The following is a 27,808-nucleotide window of genomic DNA, read 5'->3' as shown; positions in this document are numbered from 1 at the left end:
AGTCTTACAGAACAGGAGGGGACTCAACCTACTTTTCCTGAAACAAGGGGGACTGTGCCTCGCATTAGGGGAGGCGTGCTGCTTCTACACTAACCACTCTGGGGTAATCAGAGAAAGTTTAAGTCACTTAAGGAAATGGCTGATGGACAGAGAAGAGGCCCGTAGGGCAGAGGGGAACTGGTATGAGAATTTATTCTTCTGGTCCCCATGGCTCACAACCCTCCTATCCGCTGTGGCAGGGCCCCTCCTTCTCCTAATGGTAGGTCTCATTTTCGGACCCTGCCTGCTCAGGTGTGTCCTCAATTTTATCCAAGACCGAATCCAAGCTGTCAAGCCCATGGTGCTACACACCCAATACTCCAGAATCTTAGAGGAGGACGCTGAATCAAAGATTTGACTCAGGCATAAGACCAGTAGGGAATGTGATAGGGCAGAGGCCTGACAAAGAATTACTGAGTAGGCTGTGGGGCAGGGACCACGGGAGAGAAAAATTGCTAATTATCTCACTAGAAAAGGAATGTGTTATGACTGAACCCAGCCAGGTGTGACCCTGCTAGTTAATTTTACGTAAACTTTTTACCCTGCAGTACCAGGAACGGCTAATGAACTGCTTTGCAGTTTTTTTAAAAAAAAAAAAAACACAAAAAAAAATACTTTGAAGTCTTTGCAGATAAAAGGTCTTGCTGTACTCTCGGTCAACACTGCAAGTTGTGAGGCTCCTACGGGAGGGACACAATTGTAGTCAGCTGGCCAGCTTAATAAAGGCTCTTAAGGAGAAACAAGATGGCAGCGTAGGGTGTAGACCTGTGCGTGCTGCCCTCTCACACCATCATTGAAACTACCAACTATGAGGCAAACAACCACCACTCAGAACCATGGGGAAGTTGGCCCAGTGGGAGATCTACAACTGTGAGAAAAGAAAGAAGCGCAGTGAGACTGAGTGGGAGCTACGGAAGCGTAACAAACAGAGGTATGCAGTCACATGCCAGGCGGGCTGCAACTGGATGCTCGGTTTTGTTTTGTTTTTCAATCGGAAGCGGTTACAAACCCTCGAATCCTCTGGGCTTGCTCGGGGTGTGTCTCTGAGGCCCCAGATCCCACGGGGAGAGGGGGCTCAGCCTTACAGTGGTCAGAAAGCAATGGAAGCTCTGACGCGCGGCTGCTCGACGGCACTGGGGGACATGAAGTCCTGGTGTCCCGGAGAGGCACGGGGCCACAGAGACGCCGCCATTGCTATTTCCTCCACGCTGGCGACTCCCTGATACCCCACCCTACTCAATTCACATCCCCATCCAAGCTGTGCCAGAGGCAAAAGAGGAAATGCCTGTGCTTTTATACACTCTCAAATCCACTGAGCTGGTTCTGGCGGGTCTGTGAAGCCCCAGGCCCCAGGGGTAGAGACAGCATGGCCTTGGAGCGGTCAGAAAGCGGGGGAGGCTCTGGCGCACGGCTGCTTGCCGGCACTGGGGACGCGAAGGCCCTGTGTCCCAGAGAGGCAAGGGGCCGCGGAGATCCCGCCCTACTCAATTTACATTCCCATCTAGGCTGTGCCAGAGGCACAAGAGGAAACACCTGTGCTGTTACAAACTCTCAAGTCAACTGAGCTGGTTCGGGCAGGATCATGAGGCACCAGACCCTATGGGGAGAGGTGGCACGGCCTTGGAGCGGTCAGAAAGCGAGGGAGGCTCTGTTGCACAGGCTGCTCGCCAGCACTGAGGGACGAGAAGCCCCGGTGTCCCGGAGAGGTGAGGGGCCGCGGAGACACAGCCAGTGCTATTTGCTCCGCCATGGCGACTCCCTGAGACCCAGCCCTAATCAATTTACATCCCCATCCAAGCTGTGCCAGGTGCACAAAAAGACCCACCTGTGCTTTTGCAGCCTAACCCAACAAATCGCAGACTTCAACTGCTCGCATCCATGGGAGACACACTCAAGAAGCAGACCCAGGAAAACCAAAATGGTGGCGTAAGGAAGAGACCTGTGCGTGCTGCCTCCCACCACAACATCGAAACTACCAACTATAGGACAAACAGCTATCATACGGAACCATGGGAAAGCTGGCCCAGTGGAAGCTCTACAACTGGAAGGAAAGAAAGAAGAACATTGAGACTGAGTAGGATGTATAGATTCACCAAGTACAGAGCCCAACCCAACAAACTGCAGATTTCAAGTCCTCTCATAGAAAGAAGAGCATTGAGACTGAGTAGGATGTGCAGAGGCACCAAGTACAGAGCCCCATCCAGCAGGCTGAAGATTTCAGCTCCTAGCATCCAGGAGGGATGCACTCGGGGGGGCGGAGTCGGGTTCCGGGCAGGACAGTGCTGGGCCAGGCTGGGCTGGCGATGTGGAACCGCTGTACCAGCAGGCACACTAGCACACCCACCGGTTCCAGTCTCGCGTGGGATGCTGAGGGATGTCAGACGGGCAGTCTGTGCACTTGGTGGAGGGTGTGGTCCAAGCAGACGTCCTGGATGTTCAGCCAAAAGGAACCCCTGGAGATTTTGTCTGGTGGGGAGCCGCCTGGCAGGGGACAGAGGGCCAAACTTCGTGTCTCCCCAGTGACGCTCGGAAGGCACCCGTGAGGTCGGGATGGCTCCAGTAACAACGATACACCTCCAGTGAAATCGAGATGGCCCCGGTGAGGTCAAAACGGCTCCAGTGAGGCCGGGACGGCCCTGGTGAGGTCGGGATGCCCCAGGAAAGATCGAGATGGCCCTAGTGAGGTCGACACAAACCTGGTGAGGTTGGGAAGGCCCTGGTGAGGTCGGGACGGCCACAGTGAGGTTGAAACGGCCCTGGTGACGTCGGGACGGCCCTGATGATGTTGAAACGGTTCCGGTGAGGTCAGGATGAACCCGGGGAGGTTGTGACAGCCCCAGTGAGGTAGGGACGGCCCCGGTGAGGCTGAGACAGCACCAGGGAGGTTGGGACTGCACCAGTGAGGTTGGGACAGATAATGGGGACCATTGTCTTGCAGATATGGTTCTGCCCCTTTTTGTGGGCTTACAGGAAGGCCCCCAGGTATCGATGATTTGTCCTGGGGCCAGCGATAACAACCTCCCCCACCTCTTCCCCCACCCAGGGCAATGCATTGTTCACAGTTTTTAGGGCCTGACACGCCTTGCTAGACCAGTTTCCTCCTCAATCTGGAAAAAATACACTCAGTAAGCATTAAAAAAATTTTCTTAAAGATTTATTCAATAGCATGATTCTCTAATAGAAGAAAATACTGCCTCTTACAATGTATACATTATTCCATGAAAAAGTGTACACAAGGGAAGTCCATATAATATACCACAGGTCACAGATCTTTAAGACAGAAACAATCAACCCGATGATTTCACTCACATACACACCAGGCATAAAACATAGCAACATCAAGTGATATGGAAATAAAAATCACATTAATATTTTCTTTTCAGAAGACTTCAAGTGATTTCAATATAAAGAATAGTCTAAGATAATTGTACATATGGAAACATCAATTCTTTTAATATATTCAAGTATACAAATATTACCTAACTACATTTAAAGTTTGGAGTATTGCTGGAGACCAATTCCAGCATGACAGCAGGGCTGCAACTGGGAATAGCTGAGGGCATTTCCCCAAACCTGAATAGGATATATGAAATTGATTCGTGGCTGCCAGACAGCCCAGGGCATCTTAATCTTTATGTTATTGCTTCGTACAGGCCAAACACCTGAACAGCCGTAGGGTAATTCCCCCATTCTGACAACGGACTCTGTAGGAAACCCTGACCCTTTGAAGTGTATATCTCTGCCTCATCTCAGGACAAATTGTGTTAATAAAAAGAAGGGGGGGGGGAGCTCCCTGGAGCCTTGCCTCCTCCTCCTCTTTGTCTCCCAGATGTCCCTGGTGATGGCACAGGAAGGCCAGGTTGCAGGACCACACATTTTCATTTTGTTTCCCTATTCAACATTTTTGACACTGTGCTAATAGTTATATTCAGTACTGAAAGCTTTTTAGGAATTTTTGACAGTATTTTTGAACAAAACATTTTTTTGAAAAAAATACTTGTTAACTTATTCTATTTTAATTTGCCAAAGTCAAGAAAGAGTTAAGAAATAAAAAAGAAAAGAAAATGACAAGCCTCACTGCATGGCCCAAGTGACTGTGCAAGCCCAATGGGGACTAAGTCCATTACCGGGCATGCACACTTCAGCCCAGTCCGTTGCAGTGCATGTGCCCTGCTGCCAGCGTTCTGCAGGGAGAAGGGAGGAGAGGCGGCCGTTTTACTCCATCACAACGGTTATCCCATTGTGACTGAACTGTGGTAAATATGATTTGGCGTTTAAGAGCAACATCCTTCTGGAAAAGAATCCTAGGAGAAGATGAAGAGTCTCCCCAGCCAGGTGAACCCATGGTTAATGATGTTCTTATAGCAAAAGTACAACCTTCATCTTCAAAATCTATACATCTGCTTAAAGAAAAGACACCTCATCAGCATTTAGCAGTGGAAGCATTTCTAAAGGAATGTGAAGAACTAAAGAATACAGCACAGAAGTGGGAACAAGAACCAGTAAATCTCAGAACATATATGGAAACGAATAGGATAGAAATCTGTGAAGCAGACAAGTAGAAAAAGAAGACTGATGAAAAAGCAAGACGGGATGTAGCAGACACTGGAGAACAAATCAATTCATTTTTACAGATACAAAGAGCATCTCAAGAAATGTCAGCGCAGATGATAAATCATCAGGCTTCAATAAGAAGTCCTTTGGAAGCCAGAAATAAAGAGCTGGAATCAGAAATCTCCAAAGTGCAAACTTCTCAAGATGGTATCAAAAGAGAATTGGAAAAATATGTGCGACTCTGCCAAGAAGAAATGGAACGCAAAAAGTTATTGGAAAATAAACTAACTGATTTTCACAGGATGAAGGAGAGGCTAGCAGAGCTTATCACTGAACTTCTGGAGAAACAGATGAATAGACTATTGCTCAGCAAGAGAAATACTACTCCAAGAGAAAACTTGGACAGTGCTACCTCAAGGCCATGCACTTCCACTTACTGCGGGAATGCAGACACCATCTTCTACCAGCATATCCATGCCAGCCCCAGTCAGGCTGCCTTTGGATCCCCAACGTTCGAAACCTGGTCACAAGGGGTCACCATGGGCTCCGGTTTCCTCCAAGACACCGCCTCTTCCCCTGGAGCGGTGGCAGGAGCATTGAGAAACCCTAATTAGAGAACTAAAAGAAGATGCTGCAAAATTTAAAGCTGAATCCTATAGAGCTCGTAATGTAGGATCAGTCAGTCAATCAAGTTCATGTCAAGATCTACTTTTGAAAAATGCAACAAGAATATAAAGGGTCATATTTGGATAACGTTTTTACATCTTTATTTTTTTTTTGTTTTTATGAGTTTACTAAATCCTTATAAAACAGAATACAAAATTCCAGCATTGACAGTTGGTGTCAAGAAAAACTTCTGAGCTGTATCAGTTTACCTGGTACAGTGGAGTTAAAGTGCTTGGATGACTTTCCCCCACTTTTATTTATTTATTTATTTTTTAGTATTTTGGGTTGTTTTTATTGTAGTTTATTTTTAATATTATGCCATTGCGGTCTGAGAAGATGCTTGGTATGATGTCAATCATCTTGAACTTGGGGAGACTTTATTTTTGACTCAATATATGGTCTATTTTTGAAAATGTCCCATGAACACTTGAGAAGAATGTATATTCCATGGCTTTGGAGTGAAATGTTCTGAAGATGTCAGTTAAGTCCATCTTATCTAGTGAGTCATTTAGGATTGCTGTTTCTTTGCTGATTTTTTGTCTAGAGGATTTATCCAGTGATGTCAGTAATGTATTAAAGCCCCCTACTATGATTGTGTTGTTGTCGATCTCTCCTTTGATATCTTCCAGGAGTCTTTTTATGTATTTGGGTGCTCCTGCATTGGGTGCATATATGTTTATCAGGGTTATATCTTCTTGTTATACTTATCCCTTTAGTATTATGAAGTGGCCTTCCTTATCTCTTCTTATGGCCTTCACTTTGAGGTCTACTTTGTCAGATATAAGTATTGCTACCCGTTTTTTTTTTCATTTCCATTTGCCTGAAAGATATTTTTCCATCCCTTCACTCTCAGTCTGTGTGAGTGCCTTATTCTGAGGTGGGTCTCTTGTAGACAGCAAATATATGGGTCATGTTTTCTGATCCATTCAGCCACTCGATGTCTTTAGATTGGAGCATTTAGTCCATTTAAAGTTATTATTAAAAGGTACTTGTTTGTAGCTATTTTTATTTTTTGTGCCTGTTTTCTTTCTTAGTTTCTTCTTTCTTCTTTTACACCAGTCCCTTTAGCATTTCTTGAATTGCTGGTTAGATGGTGATAAACTTTAACCTTTTTTTGTCTGTGAAGCTTCTTATTTTTCCTTCAATTTTGAATGATAGCCTTGATGGATAGAGTATTCTTGGATTCAGTCCCTTGCTTTGCATTACTTTGTAAATTTCCGTCCATTTTTTTTCTGGCCTGATGTGTTTCTGGGAGATCCCTTGTATGTAACTTTTCGTTTCTCTCTTGCAGCCTGTAAGATTCCCTCTTTGTCCTGAACATTTGCCATGGTAATTATGATGTCTTGGTGTGGGCCTTTTCGGGTTCACCTGGTTTGGGACTCTCTGTGCTTGTGTGACTTTTATCTTCCTCACCTCAGGGAAGTTTTCTGTTATTATTTCTTAAAATAGGTTTTCTAACCCTTGTTCCTCTCTCTGTTGTTCTGGCACCCCTATTATACGTATGTTGTTTCGTTTCATGTTGTCCCAAAGCTCCCTTAGGCTCTCCTCCTGTCTTTCAATTTTTTTTCTCCAATTGCAGTTCAGTTTGGGTGTGTTTTGTTTCCTTGTCTTTAATTCACTAATTCGGTCCTCTGCTTCTCCTAGTCTACTGTTGAAACTTTCATTGGTGATTTTTATTGCAGCTATATCACACTTCATTTCTTCTTGGTTCTTACATAATTTATTGATTTTTTCATCTGTTTCTTCTTGCATAAGTTGTTTTTTTTCCTCCATGTGGTTTATGAACTCTGGGACCCTTAATCTGAATTCTTTTTCTGTCATCCAGCATGCCTGTTTCACTTAGCTGCTTTTCTGGCGAGCCGTCCTTTTCTTCCGTTTGGGGGTTTCTTTGTCTACCCATGTTTGATCTCACTGACATATCTAGATGTTGAGTTGTTTAGTGGCTGCTCCTTGGGTGGCAGTGGCTCCTCGGGCTGCGGTTGCTCCTCGGGCGGTTGTGGTAGCAGCTGCTCCTCATTTGGCAGCAGCTCCTCTGGTGGGTTCTCTTCACAACTGTGGGGGCTCGTCTCCTTTGAGTTTTATAAACTTTATATTTTAAACAAAAGTCTCTCCTCCTATAACATGAATGTAGAATTTCTATCCATTTCCTATAACATGAATGTAGAATTTCTATCCATTTACAATACCCGATACTGACATTCTTCAGATTTAAGGTATCCCTCTAGAACAGTGGTTCTGAACCTTCCTAATGCTGCAACCCTTTAACGCAGTTCCTCAAATTGTGGTGACCCCCAATTTCATTGTTACAAATTGAACATAATTAAAGCATAGTGATTAATCACAACAACAATATGTAATTATATATGTGTTTTCTGATGATCTTAGGTGACCCCTGTGAAACGCTCGTTCCACCGCAAAAGGTGGTCAGGACCCACGGGTTGACAACCGCTGCTCTAGAATGAATTCCAAAGTGAGGAATAAGCATCGGATGCTGATTAAAGACATTAGGACAATATTTCATTTGTATTGTTTCTCCCCAGTATGAATTCTGTTGTTGGTTAAAGATTACATTATGTGTAAGCTTTGTCACTTTCTTTATATCTGCGGGAATTCGATCCAGTAATAATCATCCGATGTTGTATGAGGTATGAAAATATACACTTTAACATATTGCCTGATAATTTGTAAGACCTTATTTATCATTCTCAATGTAGCTTCAACCTCTGAAGCCTAAATCCTTAGATGAAAACTTTATATTATTGCTGTTTCTCTTTAGAATGATTCCTAAAATGTTGAGCAGGTTAGACTACATATTAAAGGCTTTCTCACATTATCCACAGCGTAAGGCTTACCTCCACTGTAAAATCTCTGATGTGCAATGAATTTTGAGCTGAGTCAAGGCTCCAGCCCATTCACTACATTTGTATGTTCTCTTTTTAGTATAAAGTCTCTCAGGTACAGTAAGACATGAATGCCTTATATAGGCTTTTCTACATTTTTCACATTCATAAGGCTTCTTGCCAGTATCAATTCTATGATGTTCTGTAAGTTCTCACAGCTGGTAAAGGACATACGACACTCCTCACATCTGTAAGTCTTCTTACAATTATGAACTCTGCTGTACAGTAAGGCAGGAACACTGGCGAAAGGCCGTTATATCCTCCACATTTTTAAGGCTTCTCTCAAGTGTGAACTCTGCTGTAAAGTAAGGCAGAAACACTGATGAAAGGCTGTTATATCCTCTATATTTAGAAGGCTTCTCTCAGTGTGAACTCTCTGATGCTTAGTAAGGGATGCAGGGCTTCTCTCCAGTGTGAATACTCTGGTGCTTAATAAGATTTGAGGAGGTGACAAAGGCTTTGCCACATTCTCTACACGTATAAGGCTTCTCACCTGAATGACTTCTCTGATGTACAGTAAGACTTGAAGACCAGCTAAAGGCTTTGCCACATTCTCTACATTTATAAGGCTTCTCTCCAGTATGAATAAGTTGATGACGATTAAGATCTGAGGAATAGCCAAAGCTTTTGCCACACACTTTACATTTATAAGGCTTCTCTCCAGAATGAACTCTCTGATGATAAGTAAAGTGTGAGAACCGGCCAAAGGCTTTGCCACATGCTCTACATTTATAAACCTTATCTCCAGTATGAAGTCTTTGATGTACATTCAGGGAGGAGGAATATCTAAAGGCTTTGCCACATTCTCTACATTTATAAGGCTGTTCTCCAGTATGAACTCTCTGGTGGCAAGTAAGGGCTTCGGACTGCCTAAAGGCTTTGCCACATTCTCTACATTTATAAGGCTTCTCTCCAGAATGAACTCTCTGATGACAAGTAAGGTGTGAGGACCGGCCAAAGGCTTTGCCACATGCTCTACATTTATAAACCATATCTCCGGTATGAAGTCTTTGATGTACATTAAGGGAGGAGGAATGTCTAAAGGCTTTGCCACATTCTCTACATTTATAAGGCTTCTCTCCAGTATGAATTCTCTGATGGCAAGTAAGGGCTGCGGACTGCCTAAAGGATTTGCCACATTCTCTACATTTGTAAGGTTTCTCTCCAGTATGAACTTTCTTATGTCGACTCATGCTTGAGGCGTGGAAGAATGCTTTACCACATTCTCTACATTTATAAGGCCTATCTTCAGTATGAACACTCTGATGATTAGTAAGAACTGCATGGTTTTTAAAGGTCTTGCCACATTCTCTACATTTATAAGGGTTTTCTCCAGTGTGAATTCTCTGATGAAGAATACGGGTTGAGGGCTGGCTAAAGATTTTGTCACATTCTGAACATTTATAAGACTGTTTTTCCCTATGACTTCTATGATGTTGCGTATGTCTTGAGGACTGACTGAAGACTTTTTCATTTTCCCTGAGTTTGTATAATTTTGCTTTAGTGTGAATTCTTCCTTTATGTACAATAAGAGATGAATGACATTTAAAGGCTTTGCCACATGCTTTACATTTGTAAGGCTTCTCTCCAGTATAAATTCTCTGATTTAGAGTATAACCTGAAGGCCAATAAGATGTTTTACCAAAATCTTTACATTTATAAGGTTCGTTTCCCCTATGGATTTTTTTGCGTCTATTTAGACTGAATATTTGACTGCAGACTCTCCCACACGGTTTCCATTTGTAAGCCTGCTCCCCAGTAGGAATATTCTCTTGTTCCTCGTAATTTGAAGGCTGCAGAAAATACTGGACACATTTACTTCCTGTGTGTGTCTTCTCCACAATAGGAAAAACCTGATGGATACTGTGACTGGACATTTGGTCAAAGACTTTTCCACTTTTATGATGCTCCTCTGCCAGCTCACTTGTCCGATGATTAAAATATGACTCTAGCTTAATGTTTTTCCAATGTTCAATCCACTCATAACTTCTGTCTCCATTATGTGCCCTCTGGTGATTATGGGAGATAGAAAGACCTTTAGTGACAGTTATAATTTCATTAAATATGTACACTTGCTTCAGAAAAACAATTTTGTGATACACATTAAACCTAGACGGTTGTATAACAAAAGCTTTCCTAATATACTAGACAAAAAATAAACACAAAACATTATTGTAAGAAGAAGAAGGATGAATCCTTATTTGAAAGATTACCAAATTGTCCTAGCTGGTTTCGCTCAGTGGATAGAGTGTTGGCCTGCAGACTGAAGGGACCTGGGTTCTATCCCCAGTAGGGAGCATGCCAAAGCAGCCGATCAATGATTCTTTCTCATGATTGATATTTCTCTCTCTCCCTCTTTCTCTCTGAAATCATTAAAAATATTTTTTAAAATAATAATAATAAAAATGAATAAATAAAATATTACCAAATTGCCCTGCTATCATGGCTCAGTGGTTGAGCTTTGACATAAGAACAAGGAGATCACAGTTCCATTCCCAGTAAGGGCACATGGCCTGGCTACCGAAACAGTCCCCAGTGGGAGGCATGCAGAAGGCCGCCAATGAATGATTGTCTCTCATCGTGGATGTTTTCCTCTCCCTCTTCCTTTCCCTTACTCTCTGAAATGAATTATATTTTTTTAACTTAAAAAATCATAAGACATTTCCAAATTGAGCACATTTTAATTTTATAGGTGCATGATAAATCTATATATTTTAGAAATGATTGACAAAGTTTAATCCCACCTGAATTTTATTTTATTTTTTTGTTTTTTTTTGTGTTTTAAAAAAATATTTTATTGATTTTTTTACAGAGAGGAAGGGAGAGGGATAGAGAGTTAGAAACATCGATGAGAGAGAAACATCGATCAGCTGCCTCCTGCACATCTGGGGATATGCCTGCAACCAAGGTACATTCCCTTGACCGGAATCAAACCTGGGACCTTTCAGTCCGAAGGCCGATGCTCTATCCACTGAGCCAGACCAGTTTCGGCCCACCTGAATTTTAAACAACGCAAATTATTTACACTAGAGACTATGTGAATTCCTAGTTTTTCCAGATTTCTTTTCCATGAATGCATAACAGTAAAAACTTGTTTTCAACCTTCATGTGCATAAACACACTGATCTGCCAAAGTAACTGACTTTAAATTGGGAGGTTTCCCAAATTCATAATATACTTGACCTCTTTAGGTAAAAAGAAATTTATTATGATAATTTTTCCAGATTAGTTGGTTATATTAATATCCTTTGTTGTCATCACACTCTTCCTCAAATTTCAAGACTTTCATTAAGTGTACATTATCAAAGCGACACCTTTTATATCTTACCAGTATTATTTCACAGAATAAATCTTGTATTCCGGGCTTTGGCATAAAGGCCTGGTTATCGTTAGGTGACATAGCTGAAAGAAAACAAATTTTCCGTTTTGACAATCACGTGAGTGCACTTAGAACTTACCAGCAAGTATTGACCAAATAACATTTTCGAGTACTCCAAGAGCCAGTGTAGGATTCAACAAAAGCTCAAGATAGGTACAACGAGGAAAGCTCACATCAAAGAGGGACAAAGAGTTGCTTACATTTGCCAATGATACCTGCTCAAACGCTCTGGCACACAATGGCAATATTATAAAAACACTCCCAATTCCCAGTTTCTTCACTGGAAAGAGAGATGAGGAAAGTGCATTTGTGCATCTTCTATTTGTGGTGTTCTATTAAAGAAACACGTATCATTTTGATTTCTCTTGTGTAACTTTAGAAAATAAAAGGAATAGTCTGAGTGGTGCGGCTCCGTGGATAAGGGTCCCACCTATGAACCAGAGGTCACAGTTTGATTACCGGTGAGGGCACATGCCTGTGTTGCGGGCTCATTTCCCAGTGTGGGGGAGCCAATCAATGATACTCTCTCATCATGGATATTTCTATCTCTCTCCCCATCTGCTTCTTTGAAATAAAAAGGTATTTTGAAAAAATGAAAAATATATAAGAAGAATAAAATCTTAAATAACTGCAGGCACACAACATTAAACATAATGTGATATCAACGTATGTCGGTACACGAGTAAAAATGACAATCTGCAGAGTTTTTGTATGTAGTTGATACTATGAGTTTAGGATACATTGTTATAACCTTAAGATATTTTAAGTAGTAGAAACCGGTTTGGCTCAGTGGATAGAGCGTCGGCCTGCGGACTGAAGAGTCCCAGGTTCGATTCCGGTCAAGGGCATGTACCTTGGTTGCAGGCACATCCCCAGGGGGGAGTGTGCAGGAGGCAGCTGATCGATGGTTCTCTCTCATCGATGTTTCTAGCTCTCTATCTCTCTTCCTTCCTCTCTGTAAAAAATCAATAAAATATATTTTAAAAAAAAAGAAAAAGAAAAAAAGAAAAGATATTCTCACCTTGCCCAAGAGCTCAGTTGTTTAGAATGTGATCCTCATACCAAAACATTGCACCTTTGACCTGTGCTCAGGACACACTAAAAAATAATCAATGAATGCATAACTAACTGGGGAAACAAATGTCTCCCCCACCTCCCCTGAGTTGCTCTTCCTCTAAAATCAATAAAAATAAAGTATAAAGTAGTGCTGGCTGTAATTAAATAAGAACTCAATAAATGCATATGCAATGACCTTACATTGGAATGCTAACAGTATAAGCTGTCACGAGTACCCAAGGTTGAGAAACATTCAAAGCAGGACTTACAAGTCCAGGAAGCGCAGAGAACCCCAAACAAAAAGAATCCAAAGAGTGACCCCACCAAGACACATCATAATTAAAATGCCAAGAGCAAAAGACAAGGAGAGAATCTTAAAAGCAGCAAGAGAAAAAAAGTCAGTTACCTACAAGGGAGTACCCATACGATTGTCAGCTGATTCCTCAACAGAAACTATGCAGGCCAGAAGAGAGTGGCAAGAAATATTCAAAGTGATGAATAGCAAGAACCTACAACCAAGATTACTTTATCCAGCAAAGCTAACATTCAGAATTGAAGGTCAGATAAAGAGCTTCACAAATAACAAAAAGCTAAAGGAGTTCATCACCACCAAACCAGAATTATATGAAATGCTGAAAGGTATCCTTTAAGAAGAGGAAGAAGAAGAAAAAGGTAAAGATACAAATTATGAACAACAAATACATATCTATCAACAAGTGAATCTAAAAATCAAGTGAATAAAAAATCTGATGAACAGAATAAACTGGTGAATATAATAGCATCAGGGGCATAGAAATGGAGTGAACTGACAATTCTTGGGGGGGGAGGGAAGCGGTGTGGGGGTGTGGGAAGAGACTGGACAAAAATTGTACCTATGGATGAGGATGGGGGGGGGCTAAGGGCAGAGGGTGGGGTAGCAACTGGGTGGAGGGGAGCTACGGGGGTAAAAAGAGGAACAACTGTAATATTCTGAACAGTAAAGATTTATTTAAAAAAAAAAAAAAGGCAGGAACTATCCACATCCCAATGTCGCTTTTCACAAAATTAGCAAACTTCATCCTAAAATTGATATGAAATGACACAGGACTCCAGGGAACCAAAACAAACATGGGAGAGACAGTACAAGCTGAAAGGCATCATACACCCAGATATAAAAAAAAATATTTCAAAACTGGTGTGATCCAAACGTATCATCTACACGTTAAGACACAGGTAAATAAAGGAGCACAGTAGGCCCTGGTCAGTGTGGCTCAGGGTCAGCGCATCATCCTGTGTACTTAAGGGTGGCAGGTTCAATTCCCCTTAGAGGACACATACCTCGGTTGCAAATTCCCACCCCACCTGGGTGGAGGCGAATGGAGGAGGGGGCCAGTCGATGTGTCTCTCTCACATTGATGTTTCCCTCTCTCTCCCCCCTTCTTGCTCCCACCTTTCTACTCTCTCTGAAAAGTAATGGAAAAAATGTCCTCATGTGAGGATTAACAACAACTACCAAAAAGAAACACTGTGGAATAAAGAGCTTGTTTACAACTACTCACCCATGAGGTAAAATAATCTTCTACTAGGGTGCCTACACCACCAAAGAAGTAAAGCATATTCTCACATATACAAATAGTGTTGAGATACTTAAATGTCTACGTGTAAAAGAATGAGTGACATTGAACTGTAATTAAACATCATATACAAATATTAAAACAAAATGGATAAAAGATTCAAAGATAATGCTAATAATAACTGAATCTATTAAAAGAAAAGTTATTGAAGAGTTTTTGTTTTTCATTTAAATACCAGTACATTTGTATTGCTTTCAGAAAGGAAGGGAGAGGAAGAGAAAGATAGAAACATTAAGAGAGATTCATTCATTGTCTGTCTCCTGCAGGGCCCCTACTGGAGATTAAGCCTGCACCTTGTTTATGTACCCTTGACCAGAATCAAACCCGGGACCCTTCAGTCCACAGGTTGATACTCTATCCACTGAGCCAAACTGGCCAGGCCATATAGAAAAGTTTCTATGACATTTGATTTTTTTTTATTATAGCACTAAATGGAAAGGTCACAAAACAAAATAGTCAAAAGGCATGACACCCCATCTTATCTAATAAGCAATAATATGCAAATTGACCATCACTCCAACATACAAGATGGCTGCCACAAGATGGCCAGCAGGGGAGGGCAGGTGGAGGCGACCAGGCCTGCAGGGTAGGGAAGTTGCAGGGACCAGGCCTGCGAAGGAAGGCAGTTGGGGGCAACCAGGCCTACAGGGGAGGACAGTTGGGGGGAGACCCAGGCCTGCCAAGGAGGGCAGTTGGGGGACCAGGCCTGCAGGGGAAAGCAGTTAAGGGTGACCGGGCTGGCAGGGGAGGGCAGTTAGGGGCAACCAGGCCTGCAGGGGAGGGCAGTTGTGGACAACCAGGCCGGCAGGGGAGGGCAGTTAAGGGTCACCGGGCCTGTAGGTTAGGGCAGTTAGGGGCTACAAGGCCAGCAGGGGAGCACTTACGCAGCAATCCAGCTGGCAGGGGAGCAGTTAGGTCTGGGATCGGGCCTCAGCAGGCAGTCAGACATCCCTTGAGGGGTCCCAGATTGGAGAGGGTGCAGGCTGGGCTGAGGGACTCACAAGCCCCCACCCCGTACACAAATTTCGTGCACCAGGTTTCTAGTACAAATATAACTTCCATTAAAGCAAATTGATAGTGCGTTCAAAATACAAGCTGTGGCAGGGGAAAATATTTCTACAAAGCACATTATCTGATAAGTAGTTAATATCCAGAATATACAGTGACCTTTTAAAAATCAACATGAAAAAAGTAACACAACTTTAAAAATGTCCAAAGCTGTATGTATCATTAATTAATCTATAAGACAGAGGGCAAGAATACAAGATTCTTCACCAAGTTGTGTGACAAAAATAGAACACATACATGCAAAAATACTAAAACTAGATACCTTTCATAGTCCATGACCCAAAATGAACTCAGCATGGACTAACAACTAAAATATAAGACCTGAAACCATGAAAACACTGGAAGAAAGCATAGTCAATGAACTTCACCAACACTTTTAAAAATACTGGTTTGGATATATCTTCCTAGGCATAACAAAGAAGCTAAAAAATGAAAAAATGAGAGTACAAAAGAGTAAGTTCGGCATACCATAGAAACCACAAAATAATAACAACCACAAAAGCCCAGCATTGTTACATCCTCAAAAGCTAAAGAGCCAAAATATATAAGGAGCTCATACAACTTAAAACCAAAAAGACAAACAATATGATTGAAAAATGAGCAGAGGACCTGAATAGACATTTCCCAAATGGGACATAAAGATGCACAATAGACATATTAAATATTCAATTCACTCATCATCAAAGAAATGCAAATGGACACCATCATGAAATATTACCAAAAACCGAACAGGATGCTAACCATCCATAAATCAAAAAATGACAAGTATTAACAATGAAATGGAGAAAGGAGAACATTCATGCACTGTCAGCAAGATTATAAACATACTAGAAGCCCAGTGCACAAATTTGTGTCCGGGTGGGGTCCCTCGGCCTGGCTGGCAATCGGGGCTGGCTGGCCAGTGGGAGGGACCACAGGAGGTTGGACAACCAAGGGTGGTTGGCTGTGGAAGCGCACTGACCACCAGGGCGCAGTTCCTGTGTTAAGCATCTGCCGCCTGGTGGTCAGTGCGTCGTCATTGCAACTGGTTGACCAATCACTTAGGCTTTTATATATATACTAGAGGCCCGGAGAACAAAAATTTGTGCACTGGGGGGGAGAAGGGGGGGACCCTCAGCCAGGCCTGTGCCCTCCCGCAGTCTGGGACCCCTTGGGAGATAAAGACCTGCTGGCTTAGGCCTGCTCTCCAGTGGCAGAGGGCAGGCCCAATCCCTTGGTGCAGCCCCTGGTCAGGCTCAGAGCAGGGCCGATTGGGGAGTTGGGGCACTGACCCCTGTCATGCAGAGCGGGGGGGATTGGGAGGTGGGATGCCACCCTCAGTCACGCTCAGGGTGGGGCCGACTGGGGGGTTGGGCGCCACCTACTGTCACGCACAGAGCAGGTCCCCATCAGGGGGTTGGGGAGCTAACCCCTGTTATGAACAGAGCCCGGCCCATCAGGGGGGTGGGGGAGCTCCCCCCCTGTCACTTCACAGAGAAGGGGCGAACAGGGGGGTTGAGGAGCTCCCCCCGGCACTCTCAGAGAAGGGGCCAAATAGAGGGAGTTAGGGGACCCGCCCGCTGTTCCCCACAAAGCAGAAAGGGAATCATGGGGTTTGGGGTTGGGCCGCCGCCACTTTCACACTCAGGCCAGGGCCAATGGGGAGTTTATGGCTTTACCATTTCACCCACAGACCAGGTTCTGTGGGGGGGGGGGGGGGGCCACCACACCCTGTCACACACAGAGCAGGGCCGATCAGGGGGTTGGGATGCCGCACCCTGTCACACGTAGAGCCGCAGGGCGATCAGGGGGTTTGGGCACTTCCCCGTCACGCTGATCCGGTGCCAGGAGGCCTCGCTGCTCCCCTGATCCCGGTGCTGGGAGGCATATTACCCTTTTACTATATAGGATAGAGACCTAGGGGCAGGCTGGTTTGCCCTGAAGGGTGTCCTGGATCAGGGTGGGGGTCCCCACTGGGGTGCCTGGCCAGCCTGGATGAGGGGATGATGGCTGTTTGCAGCTGGTCACACATCCTTCAGGGTGGGGGTCCCCACTGGGGTGCCTGGCCAGTCTGGGTGAGGGGCTGAGGGCCGTTTTCAGGCTGGCGGGTGACTGAAGCTCCCAAGCGCTCCTTTTTTTCCTTTTTTATTCTGGGCCAGCTTTAGCTCTGAGGCCTCGCTGCTGAAAGCAGGTTTCTGACCTTTGTTTACCTTTTGTATTTGATACAATGTTGCAGTCTGGCTGGCTGAAGCCCGGCTGACTAACGCAGGTTTCTGGGGTTTGGTTTAGCTTCTATATTTGCAACATAGTTGCTTAGAGTTGCAGCTGAGAGGCCAGCAAGTCAGGTGGGGAACGTTGGAGTCCTGGAGTCCGCCGTCACTGGAGAAAGCAAGCCTCCCTGTTTGCTTCAGTGCATGGCTGCCGGCTGCAATCTTGGTCGGCAGTTAATCTGCATATCTCAGTGATTAGCCAATGGGAAGGGTAGCAGCCATACGGCTAATTACCATGTTTCTCTTTTATTAGATAGGATAGATTCTTGCAGCCACTTACAAAACATGATGGAGGGTTTTCCAATATTTACAAAAAAGTACCAGTTAACACAGCGATTCCATTTCCGGGAATTTATACAGAGAACATGAATTTAAAAAGATTTACCCAGCCATATATCCATTGCAGCACTATTTGCAATAGTGAAGATATCGGACTGATAAAAAAAGGACTATTTTTATAATGACCCTCTAGCATTTGAAATAATAGATTTCATTTGGTTATACACACAAGGTGACAAAATTTATATCTCAACTCATCTCCTTCAAGACGTGACTCACTATGTGTTTATTCCAGAAATGACACAATAGCTGCAAATATATCTTCCATATTCTGGAATATAAAACTACATAAATTTTATATATTTCACATTTTTGAAAGGCAACTGCATAACCAGGTTTGTATTTCAATCCATTGTATTAAACTGGAAACGTCAATGTATCAACTCAAGCATTAAAGAAAAAATAACAACAAAAACGTCATCCTCAACAGAAAAAAAACAAAGAAGCCTCAGGCTGAGAAAATATATTTGTAAAAGTCAACATGGCTGAGCTGGCATGGCTCAGCAGTTGAGCATCGACCTATGAGCCAAGATGTCATGGTTCGAGTCCTACTCAGGGCACATGGCAGCCAATCAATGATACTCTCTGATCATTGCTGTTTCTATCTATCTCTCCTCATCTTTTCTCTGAAATCAATAAGAAATCTACATATTGTCTGGGAGTTCAACCTGGAGAGCGGGAGTTCGATCGCAAGCTATGACGTGCGTTCACTACCAGGGGGCGACCAGCAGAGGTGGAGGCACTTAGGAGTGAGGGAATGAGGAGGCCAGGAGGCCAGGCCCAGGAACCCTACACAGCATGTATTTTGTGTTCCAGGAATCTAGTGAATTTATATATATTGATAAAAAAGTCAACATACACAGGACAATTATGCAAAATAAACAAAGAAGGCTTCAAACTCAACATTGACATAACAACATGAAAAGAGCCAAATACCTTAATGCACAGCACAGCACTACAAAATATATACTCATAGAAAATCAGTGTAATAATATCTTGCATGTCTTATGTCATTAAGGGAATGCACATTATGACAATGAGAAGTAACAAAGAGCACAACCAAGCAATAGTAAACCACCATGGAACAGGTCAGAATACAGAACACTGACCCCACCAAATGCCTTTGTGATGTGGAGCAATTGGAACTCCCAATCACTGCTGCTGAAAATGCCAAATGCTACAGCCCATTGGAGAGATGCTCTGGAGGTTTTATAAAACTGAATATACACTCAGTAATTAGGCTCCTTAACCTTAAATCAAAAAGTTGAGCCGTTTATCTATACAAAAGCCTACAAGGGGCTCCTTATTCATAATTTACAATTATTGGAAACAATGAAGAGGTCCATCAACAAGTTAATAAATACACTGAAGTACAAACAATGAAGTATTACTACTAGCCTATCTAATAAAGAGGAAATATGCTAATTAGCCCTTGTGCCATCGCGAAGATGGTGGATCACACAGCCAATAAGGAGGGAATATGCTAATTAGCTGTCCTGCCCTCAAAGATGGCTGCAACTACAGCCACAAGATGGTCGGCAGGGCAGTTGGGGGCGATCAGGATGGCAGGGGAGCACTTAGGCAACAAGCAAGCTGGCAGGGGAGTGGTTAGGGGGTGATCACACTGGCAGGCAGAAGCGGTTAGGTGCAATCAGGCAAGTGAGCGGTTGGGAGCCAGCAATCCCAGATTGTGAGAGGGATGTCCGACATCCCCCGAGGTCCCATATTGGAGAGGGTGCAGGCTGGGCTGAGTGCACCCCCACTGCCCCGTTAGCATAAATTTCATGCACTGGGTCTCTAGTAAAGAAATAATACATCAAGCCATGAAAAGACATGATAGAAGCCTAGATACATAGAACGAAGTGAAAGAATCCAATTTACCTACACAGGTAGCCCAGTTGCTTAGGGGATTGTACCAATATGCCAAAGTAGTATGTTTGATCTGTGGTCGGAACACATACAAAAAAAATCAATGAATGCCCAGCTGAAGTTTCTATCTCTCTCTAATTCTCCCTTCCTCCCTGAATTCAATAAAATCTTAAAAAATATAAAAATTAAAGAAAATGGAGTACTTTGAGAGAGGCCTTCCCATTTCCATTCCAAGTTGTCCTCTGGCTAGAAGACATGGTAGAATGTTAGAATGTTCTAGAAAATGATTTTCTAAAATTTTATCTTATGATAGTATCATAATTAGTGTATACACTATGTAAAGTGTGCACTGAGTTCCTAATTCACATACTTCACAAAGCCTTTCTTTTCTACCCCCAATTTGTTTCCCTTTTTAAAAATGTATATTGTTATTGCTTTCAGAAATGAAGGGAGAGGGAGAGAGAGATAGAAACATCAAGGATGAGAGAAAATTGTTGACTGGTTGCCTCCTGCACACACCATACTGAGTAGGGAGCCAGCATTGACCCTTGATAGGAATCGAACCTAGGACCTTTCAATCTGCAGGCTGGCAGTCGATGCACTGAGCCCAAACAGCTAAGGCCCAATTTGTTCTTCAAGAGCAAGAATCTACCAGAAAAAGCAGAAGCCCCTGAGAGATGTTAAAATAATAATGGAAACAAAACCCTGGGGATGGAGTAGGAAATTGGGAAGGAAGTCATCCTTACCTAGGGAAGCCAGGTTGCTGTAGTTCTCCAACATCACATCCATGTACAACTTCCGCTGAGCTGGGTCCAGGCATTCCCACTCCTCCGGAGAGAAATCTATGGCCACATCCCTGAAGGTCAACAGACCCTGAAAGAAAACACACATTTACCAAGAGGTCACCAGAAGAGTTCATAATGTCACCCAACATGAAAAGAGTGTCAGGAGAAGAGGTTTTGACCTATGGGATATCCTGAATTAGCCAGTAAGATCACGTTGCTCCAGTAACATTCTCTGATGTGTTTTCTGACACTGACACACGAGGATGACACATGTCCACAAATCCACAGTACAGATTTTATTTTACAGGAAAATAACCTTAAAAATTCAGAAATGCACAGGGGCATATGGATTTCTGAAGGCTGTATTTGCATCATTCAGGGTCAGTGATGTATATTTCTCAGTGGGAAAGGTCATGCTGGTTGGAAGTATATGGACTTCTTCTCAAGTGTGAAGCCGAACACAACGAAATGAACTTCTGTAAAAATACAGATGCTGATCCGGGTTCTGAGATGGGGCCTGTGTTTCCATATGTGTCACAAGCTCACTTTTTACTTGTGATGCCAATATTTCCGGGTGATGTGCCAAACTTCTGAATACCCAGAAAAAGAAAACACAAGGAAAAATTCATACAGAACTTTGAACTAAAAGTGTCTATTAATGGAATTCAGTTCTCATGGAATAGGACACATAAGAACTACAATCCAAATTGGAAATTTACTGAGTAATCGTAGAAGATTATTCGGCCTGGTCCAGCTGGTGTGGCTCAGTGTTGCGTGCTGACCCATGCACCAAGAGGTCACTCACTCAATTCCTGCTCTGGACACATGAGCAGGTTGCAGGCTCAATCCCAAGTGTGGGGTGTATAGGAGGCAGCCGGTCAATGATTCTCTCTCATCATTGATGTTTCTATCTCTTTCTACTTCTCTCTTCTTCTTTGAAATACATAAAAATATACTTGGGGGAAAAAAAACACAAAGAAAAATAGCTAAAATAAAGTTAACAGTTTAGGCACATACACACACATTTTACAACTATGAAATCAAAATGGCTTAGTGAGTGTGTAAATCTCATGAATCTATTTGTGTATGATCCCCTTTGTGTTTTATAAACACAATACAGAGTGAAACTTAATGATATAAAGCCAAAAAGGCACACTGTTAACTTTGTGTGGTTTTAAATGCTCCCCTGGGGAGATATTTTCCATTGAACTTTCGAGAGTGAAAGGCAGGAAGGTAGAGGCAGGAAAAGGGGAGAGACAGAGACACATGGATTGGCTGCCTACCACAGGTACCCAGGAGCTACTTGCCCTAGGAGAGGAATCAAACCCTCCACCACTGATCCACACCAGCCTGGGGGAACTAATTTTTTCTTACTAATACATTTCTTTCAAAATTTTTACATATCATTAGTGGAGAGCTATATTGTAGAAATTTAATAAAACTGATCAGACATTAATGATATCATTCTTGGAAACTTTCTAGACAATACAAAAAATGATAATGTAGGGTATGTCCATGATGGAATAGAATATAAGGAAAATGTAAAGAATCAAGGCCTAATTGTTTACAGCTCCCATGCAAAAGCCAATGATCTGTAGGAAAGAAAAGTAAGTCCTTCATTTTCTAAAGCAAACGCTATCTAAGAGGATGGACACTGCTAGATGTGAAGCGATGGTCTTTGTACAACTTTCATTAAATCGCTACTACAGTGAGGGGAGCAGCTCTGCCATGTGATCATCAGTTGGACTGAGACAAAGGGCATCAGGTGACTGAAGCACAGGGAAGGTCAGGTCATCACTGGTGTGACATTACTGCGAAAAATACCTCAATAAATTAAAAAAATTTGTGGAAATGATCACAAATAAACATTTATTTTTGCCTGTGTCAACCCACGTGTACCTCTCATGTTCTGTAAGCTAATAGAACATGTACTTCCCAAGTCTTTCGTAGTAATCTAATGAGCAAGTTTCTTCTATTTGCCCTTCTTTTCAGAACTTTCTGAGCTATTCTGAGCAGTAAAATGTGCATCTTCTTACCCCTGATCTAGAGCTCATGCTGCAGCCATGTGAACCTAAAACCTTCATTTTCCTTCTTTTCTAATACCTGAGCCTCTGACCCCATCCCAATAGGGATGTTAGACATGGCTGCCTTCCAAGTTTGATCTGTCACAAAAGAAATGTTTTTATTAGTTGAAAATCACTAATTAAAGGTAGGAATGCTTCCTGACCTGTGAGGGTGACAAAATGAATGCAGACACGGCTCTGGCACAAAGGAGGGGATTATAGCCCGGCCAGTGTGCCTGAGATGTAAAGGGCTGACCTATGAACCAGGAGGGCAGGCTTAGATTCCTGGTCAGGGCTCACTCCATACCCAGTACAGGGTGGGGTGCAGGAGGCAGCTGATCCATAATTCTCTAATGTAATTGATGTCTCTATCTCTCTCTCCCTCACCTATCCATTCTGAAATCAATAAAAATATTTTTTTAAAAAGAGAGAAAAAAAAAGAAAAACACACAAAAAAAGAGAGAAATATAGAAACTGCTGACATTGACTATGATTAATAAAGTAATGAAATAAGGAAAGAAAAACAACCTGAAAAGGCAAGAACACCAGAAAGAGAAATAAATCACCAGATGTTAGAGGAAAAGCAAACACAGCATCTGACAGAGGATACATCTGATACCTGAGAAGAAGCCATTGGGTCCTGGTCCTGATCACGTTCTGGGTTGTTTCCTCAGTGACACAATGTTGAGGAGTCACAGTCTTTTAATCAGCTCAACTCACACTCACAGTTAGAAGGACCTGGAAATGAGGAAAAGGACACCCCTCCTGTCCCTGGTCACAGGAGAGAGACAGGGACAATGAGCTCCTACATGGAGACCACACTGTGAATTTTCGAGTGTATGTGTTCATGCATCTCTCTTCCCAAAGACTTTCACAAGCTCCTACAGAAATAAGGTGAGCTGCTATCCGGACCTCCTAAACCAAAGAGCACCCCCTTACCTCCCCTGAACAAAGCTTGCTCCCCACTCTCACAAAGGCATCCTGCAACCCTCCAGCTAATCCCTGTCCTCACCTTCCAATCACCAAGAGCACCTCAATAACCCATGATGCCCCACCTAGAGAAGCTGTCCGACTCTATGGGGGAAAGCACACCTGAGGGCATTTCTTAAAGCTCCTCTGGGGAACTGAGAAGACCCAGAGGATTTATCTCAGGATGTTTTTAAATAATAAATTATCAGACATAGAAAAAGTAAATTCAGGAAAGTAACACACACACACAAACACACACACACCACCAACCACAGCAACAAAACTAAGGCTTCGAATATTCCTTTTAAAAAGTATCAGATGATGACAGACACAGGTGACTTACTCCTTGCCATACCAGGACATGACAAGGGAACCATGACCAACAGACAAGTATCTCTCCTCCGAGTGAATGAAGTTTGCAATTGGAAACAAATAATTATAAAATTCCCAAGCCTTATACACTGGACATTTATAATTGTCATTCAAATCTGTATAACTAAGACAATTCAGCTGTTAAATGAAATATATAAAGCCACACCTAGGCCACATAACTCAGTGATTGAGCTGGGACCTCTGAACAAGGAGGTCATGGTTAGATTCCTGGTCAGGGCCTAAGGCCAGGTTGCAGGTTTGATGCCCAGTGAGGGGCCAGCAGGAGGCAGCTGATCAATAACTGCGTATCTCTCCCTCTCTTTGCCTCACAGAGATCAATAGTAATATGTATCTTTAAATACACATACACACATACACACACACACACACACACACAAAGCCATGTAGCTGGACATTTGTAATCAAGGATCTGAATTCCTGCCAAGAAGAGGTGAATGTTCCATCAGGAGCACAGGGTGACTTGCAAGCGAGTCACGCTGGGTCAAGATTGCACACAATCTTGAGTTCCCGGAACATTTACCTCCCTAAGAAAGGGTAAGATTAAATAGTTGTGGGTGTAGAGCAGAAAGGCAGGGCACGGCTGCACGTTGTGTTCAATGCGCTATTGTAATATAGAACAAAACAAAATTTAGTTGATTAACTGCTGACGCACTAACCCTGTACCAAACCCCCAAAGAAGCAATGGTTGAGAGTACAAAGGTTGCTACATGCCAGAGCAAGCGGTAGCCCTCTGTCCCTCAATCAATGTCAATCAATCGCCTGAGTGCTCATCTTACCTCTGCATCTTCAGTTCATTAAACATCCCTCAACAAGCCACAAGCCAATAGATCCCAACTTAATGATCCACACCCCATGAGCTCACCACTTGCCCAGATCAGGGTTCCCCTCCTCCCACTACATGTATTTCTGTTTATGGATCTGTCTCTGTCTCCTACTCCCTTTCCACTGTGGTCCTTTCCTGTGTCCTCCCTCTCCCCTGCTCATTGCCCCCTTTTCTCTCTGTCTGTCCTACACCTGGACCATGAAACTCCTGAAACCTCCTTCACTTCAGGGGCTGTTTCTCCTGGTCTCTGAGGCTCCATCTCCACACACGTCTGCGTCTTCCCCTCCCCACGCCCGCGGCCCCTCTGCTGCCTGTTCCCGTCTGTCCAGCTCCCACAGCTGCTGACTCAGGGCTGCTCCCTCTGCTCCCTCATCCCTGAGCCCCCCTTTCTGTCCCTGCACTCGCTCCCCAACTCTTCTCCTCTGAACCAGTGTCTCTGTCTCAAGTGCCTCCTCCTGTGCGGGCCCCACTTCTGCTCCCCAGGACCCGCTCCCTCTCAGCCCCCCTTCCTCTCTCTGGGCTCCCCCTCCTCCCTGTGTCTCCACTTCCTTCCTCCTCAGGCCACTTTCCCCAGTGACCCCCTCACTCCTACGGTCGCTGTCCAGTCCCCCCCACACCCCCTATGGGCCCCTCTCTGTGGACCCCTCGCTGCCCTTCCTCCCGCCCACGTGTCTGTCTCTCACTCCCTCTCCTGACCCCCCAGCCTGGGCCCCGCCCCCCGCAGTCACCGCGCCCACAAAGCCCCTCCCTGCGGGCAGGTCGCCTCTTCAGGGGACACCGCGTCCTCCCCCTGAGCCCCCCCATGGACACTGTGCTCCCCGGGCAGGCAGACCCCTCATTAAATGGGGGTGGGCCTAAGAGGGGGGTGCGGACCCCCAGGCCGGGAGCCATCCGGGCTCTTTGGGCGGAAAGCGCCGGGCGGGGGGAGGGGCGCAAAGGGCGGGAACCCCCTGACCCAGACTCTCAGTCCCGCGGAGAGGACCGGCGGCCCCGGGAACGGGTTTCAGCAGGAAAACCACGCGGCAGGCGGTGGCCACAGCCACAGGCGGAGAGACCCCGGGCCGGGCCTCCGTTTCCTCCCAAAGGCACGTGGCGCCCGCACGGCGCAGCCTCCCGGGACGCGGACTCACCGCTGAGAGAGGCTCCGGGGCGGGGACCCCAACAAGGACTTCAGCGCCGGCAGCGCCCTCAGCCTTCCCTGCGGGAAGCGGGACGGGGAGCGTCAGCTTTAAAGACAAACACCCTCCTCAGGGGAACCGCCACCTCCCCCTCCACAGCCGCTTCCGCGTCTGCAAGGAACTGCGCATGCGCCTCCCTGCGGGGTGGGCGGGGCCAGAGCCTGAGCTGATCCATTCTGCTTTGGGGAGGGGGGGGACTAGCAAGGAGAGCAGGCCGGAAGCACAGAGGGAAGGAGGGGCGGGCGCAAGGGGGCAGCCTAGACTTCCTCTGTTTGCACAGCTGGGGGCTGAGGGCTGACGCCCCCAGAGGGAACGTAAGTACTGGCCTGCCCTAACCCAGTGGAGAAATCTCCTCCCTGGAATCTGAAAAATCAGACAGAGGTGGAAAACCAGGACTACAGGCTTTATTAGAGAACGACCTGCCAGGCTGTCTCGCAAGGGGAGGAGAGCAGCACCTCCAGGGGTGGGCACACCTTTTGAGGGGAGGAACGGGAAGTGGCGGGGGCTTAGTGTACTTGGCGCACACTGATTGGTGGCTTACTGCATTGTCCATATAGGACAAGGGCTTAGGGTATTTGGCAGCTGGGGATTGGTGGTCCAATGTATAGTCCATATAAGGTACAGTGGGGCGTTGACTTACGACTGTCCCGACTAACGAGTTTTTTGAGATACCAGCTGTCTCTCCGCAGATTCTTTGCTTTGAGTTGACAGAGTAATTTGAGTTAATGAGCTCCTTAACGAGCTGGGTCTCAGAACGAATTAAACTCATAAGTCAAAGCCCCACTGTACACGGTTAGTCACTCAGGTATTTCCGGGCTGCAGGTTAGGTCATACTCTGCCCACCAGTTGGGGGTAAAGGGAGGTTCTATCAGACTCCCTTGACCAAATTCTGCCTTCTGCCTCTTGACCAACGCCTGCACCACACCCTGACCCTGTAGCTCATACTTCTACCCTAAAGGAAACCTCGTCACCCGCTCAGGGCTGACACCAACACCTGGGTCTCCAGCTGGGGTGAGAGAATGCAATGCAATTTCCTAAAGTCTCACCATGTCTCTGGGGCTGGCTCCTGGAAGTGGCACCAAACAGGAGGGAATCAGGGGAATTCACACAGAAGTTTCCCAGATCCCAGAGGCTGTGCTTAGAGCTATGGCTGATCTGCCCTTCAGCTGCAGGTGTCCCAGGGAGGTGTCTTTCTCAAGATCTTCACAAGCCAGGAACATTCTTACAGTGAAGTTAGAGAATTCAAAAGTGGGGCCGATTGAGTTTGAAACCAGAAACTTCCTGACTCAAATTTCCCGGGAGTCATTAAAAAAACCTCAGTGAGGAAGCGGGAGGAGGAAGGGCAGCCTGCTCTCTCAGCCCCTGTGTCTCCCCACTGAAGGAGAGGCAGCTTGAATTAAGGAAGTCAGCCATCTTGTTAGGTCGGAGAGAGCCCAGGATAGGATACATGCTGAAATGTAAGGAGATAATGGACTCCCCCTGACATGTCTAACAGATCAGCATGCCAGACACAGATACCGGCTTCTCCCTGAATCCACAACGACCCCCACACAGATACTGACTCATTCCTGAATACCTGGCTGACCCCCTGCAGCTGAAACTTCCTCAACTGAATACCTCAGCTCATGTCCCCACCCCTCACCCAACCGCAGTATAAAAAAAGCGCCCCCCTCCCTGTTGGTGTGAATCCACGTGCCCTGTCTTTGCCGGTACGTGGGTCTCCCGGGGACACAGAAATAAACCTTCTGCTTTCCTCCTGAACCACCTAACCTAACACATCTCAGCGGGTAATTATCAGTACGGGGTCTTACTTATTAAACAATCCAGGCAAACTGCTCCTTGCCTTCCCTTTTTCTTTTCCCTTG

At 44.8% G+C, this 27,808-nt stretch overlaps 1 protein-coding gene and 1 long non-coding RNA gene across 4 annotated transcripts; both read right to left on the bottom strand.

Moving 5' to 3' along the window:
- Nucleotides 1-3,192: 3,192 nt before the first annotated feature.
- LOC111828436 (zinc finger protein 883-like) lies at nt 3,193-20,592 on the bottom strand. Of its 2 annotated transcripts, none has more exons than XR_002832307.1 (4): nt 20,479-20,592; nt 12,560-12,636; nt 11,488-11,561; nt 3,193-5,169 (listed from the first exon to the last, which is right to left on the bottom strand). XR_002832307.1 is itself a non-coding variant. In XM_023764970.1 (4 exons), exons 3-4 carry the CDS (start codon nt 11,557-11,559, stop codon nt 8,543-8,545), a joined length of 1,698 nt encoding a protein of 565 aa, XP_023620738.1. In that variant the 5' UTR covers nt 11,560-11,561; nt 12,560-12,636; nt 20,479-20,592; the 3' UTR covers nt 8,196-8,542. The 2 variants fall into 2 exon arrangements, 1 of the variants encoding a protein (XP_023620738.1); XM_023764970.1 differs by lacking the exon at nt 3,193-5,169 and adding an exon at nt 8,196-10,168.
- A 234-nt stretch (nt 20,593-20,826) lies between these two features.
- On the bottom strand, nt 20,827-26,039 carry LOC111828441. Of its 2 annotated transcripts, none has more exons than XR_002832311.1 (3): nt 25,896-26,039; nt 23,200-23,351; nt 20,827-21,107 (listed from the first exon to the last, which is right to left on the bottom strand). It is a non-coding gene; the product is annotated as an uncharacterized LOC111828441 (long non-coding RNA). The 2 variants fall into 2 exon arrangements; XR_002832310.1 differs by having other exon boundaries at nt 23,200-23,318.
- Nucleotides 26,040-27,808: the final 1,769 nt, after the last annotated feature.

Source organism: Myotis lucifugus, unplaced genomic scaffold (genome assembly GCF_000147115.1).
Source record: "Myotis lucifugus unplaced genomic scaffold, Myoluc2.0 scaffold_365, whole genome shotgun sequence".
NCBI lineage: Eukaryota > Metazoa > Chordata > Mammalia > Chiroptera > Vespertilionidae > Myotis > Myotis lucifugus.
This window is presented reverse-complemented; position numbering and strand designations above follow the sequence as displayed.

What these genes read in the sequence shown, in the direction of transcription:
- LOC111828436 (XM_023764970.1), bottom strand. Translation starts at nt 11,559, where the DNA reads ATGTCACCTAACGATAACCAGGCCTTTATGCCAAAGCCCGGAATACAA. An exon ending in TATTCTGTGAAATAATACTG is followed by an intron (nt 10,169 to 11,487) that starts GTAAGATATAAA and finishes CATAATCACCAG; the next exon opens with AGGGCACATAATGGAGACAG.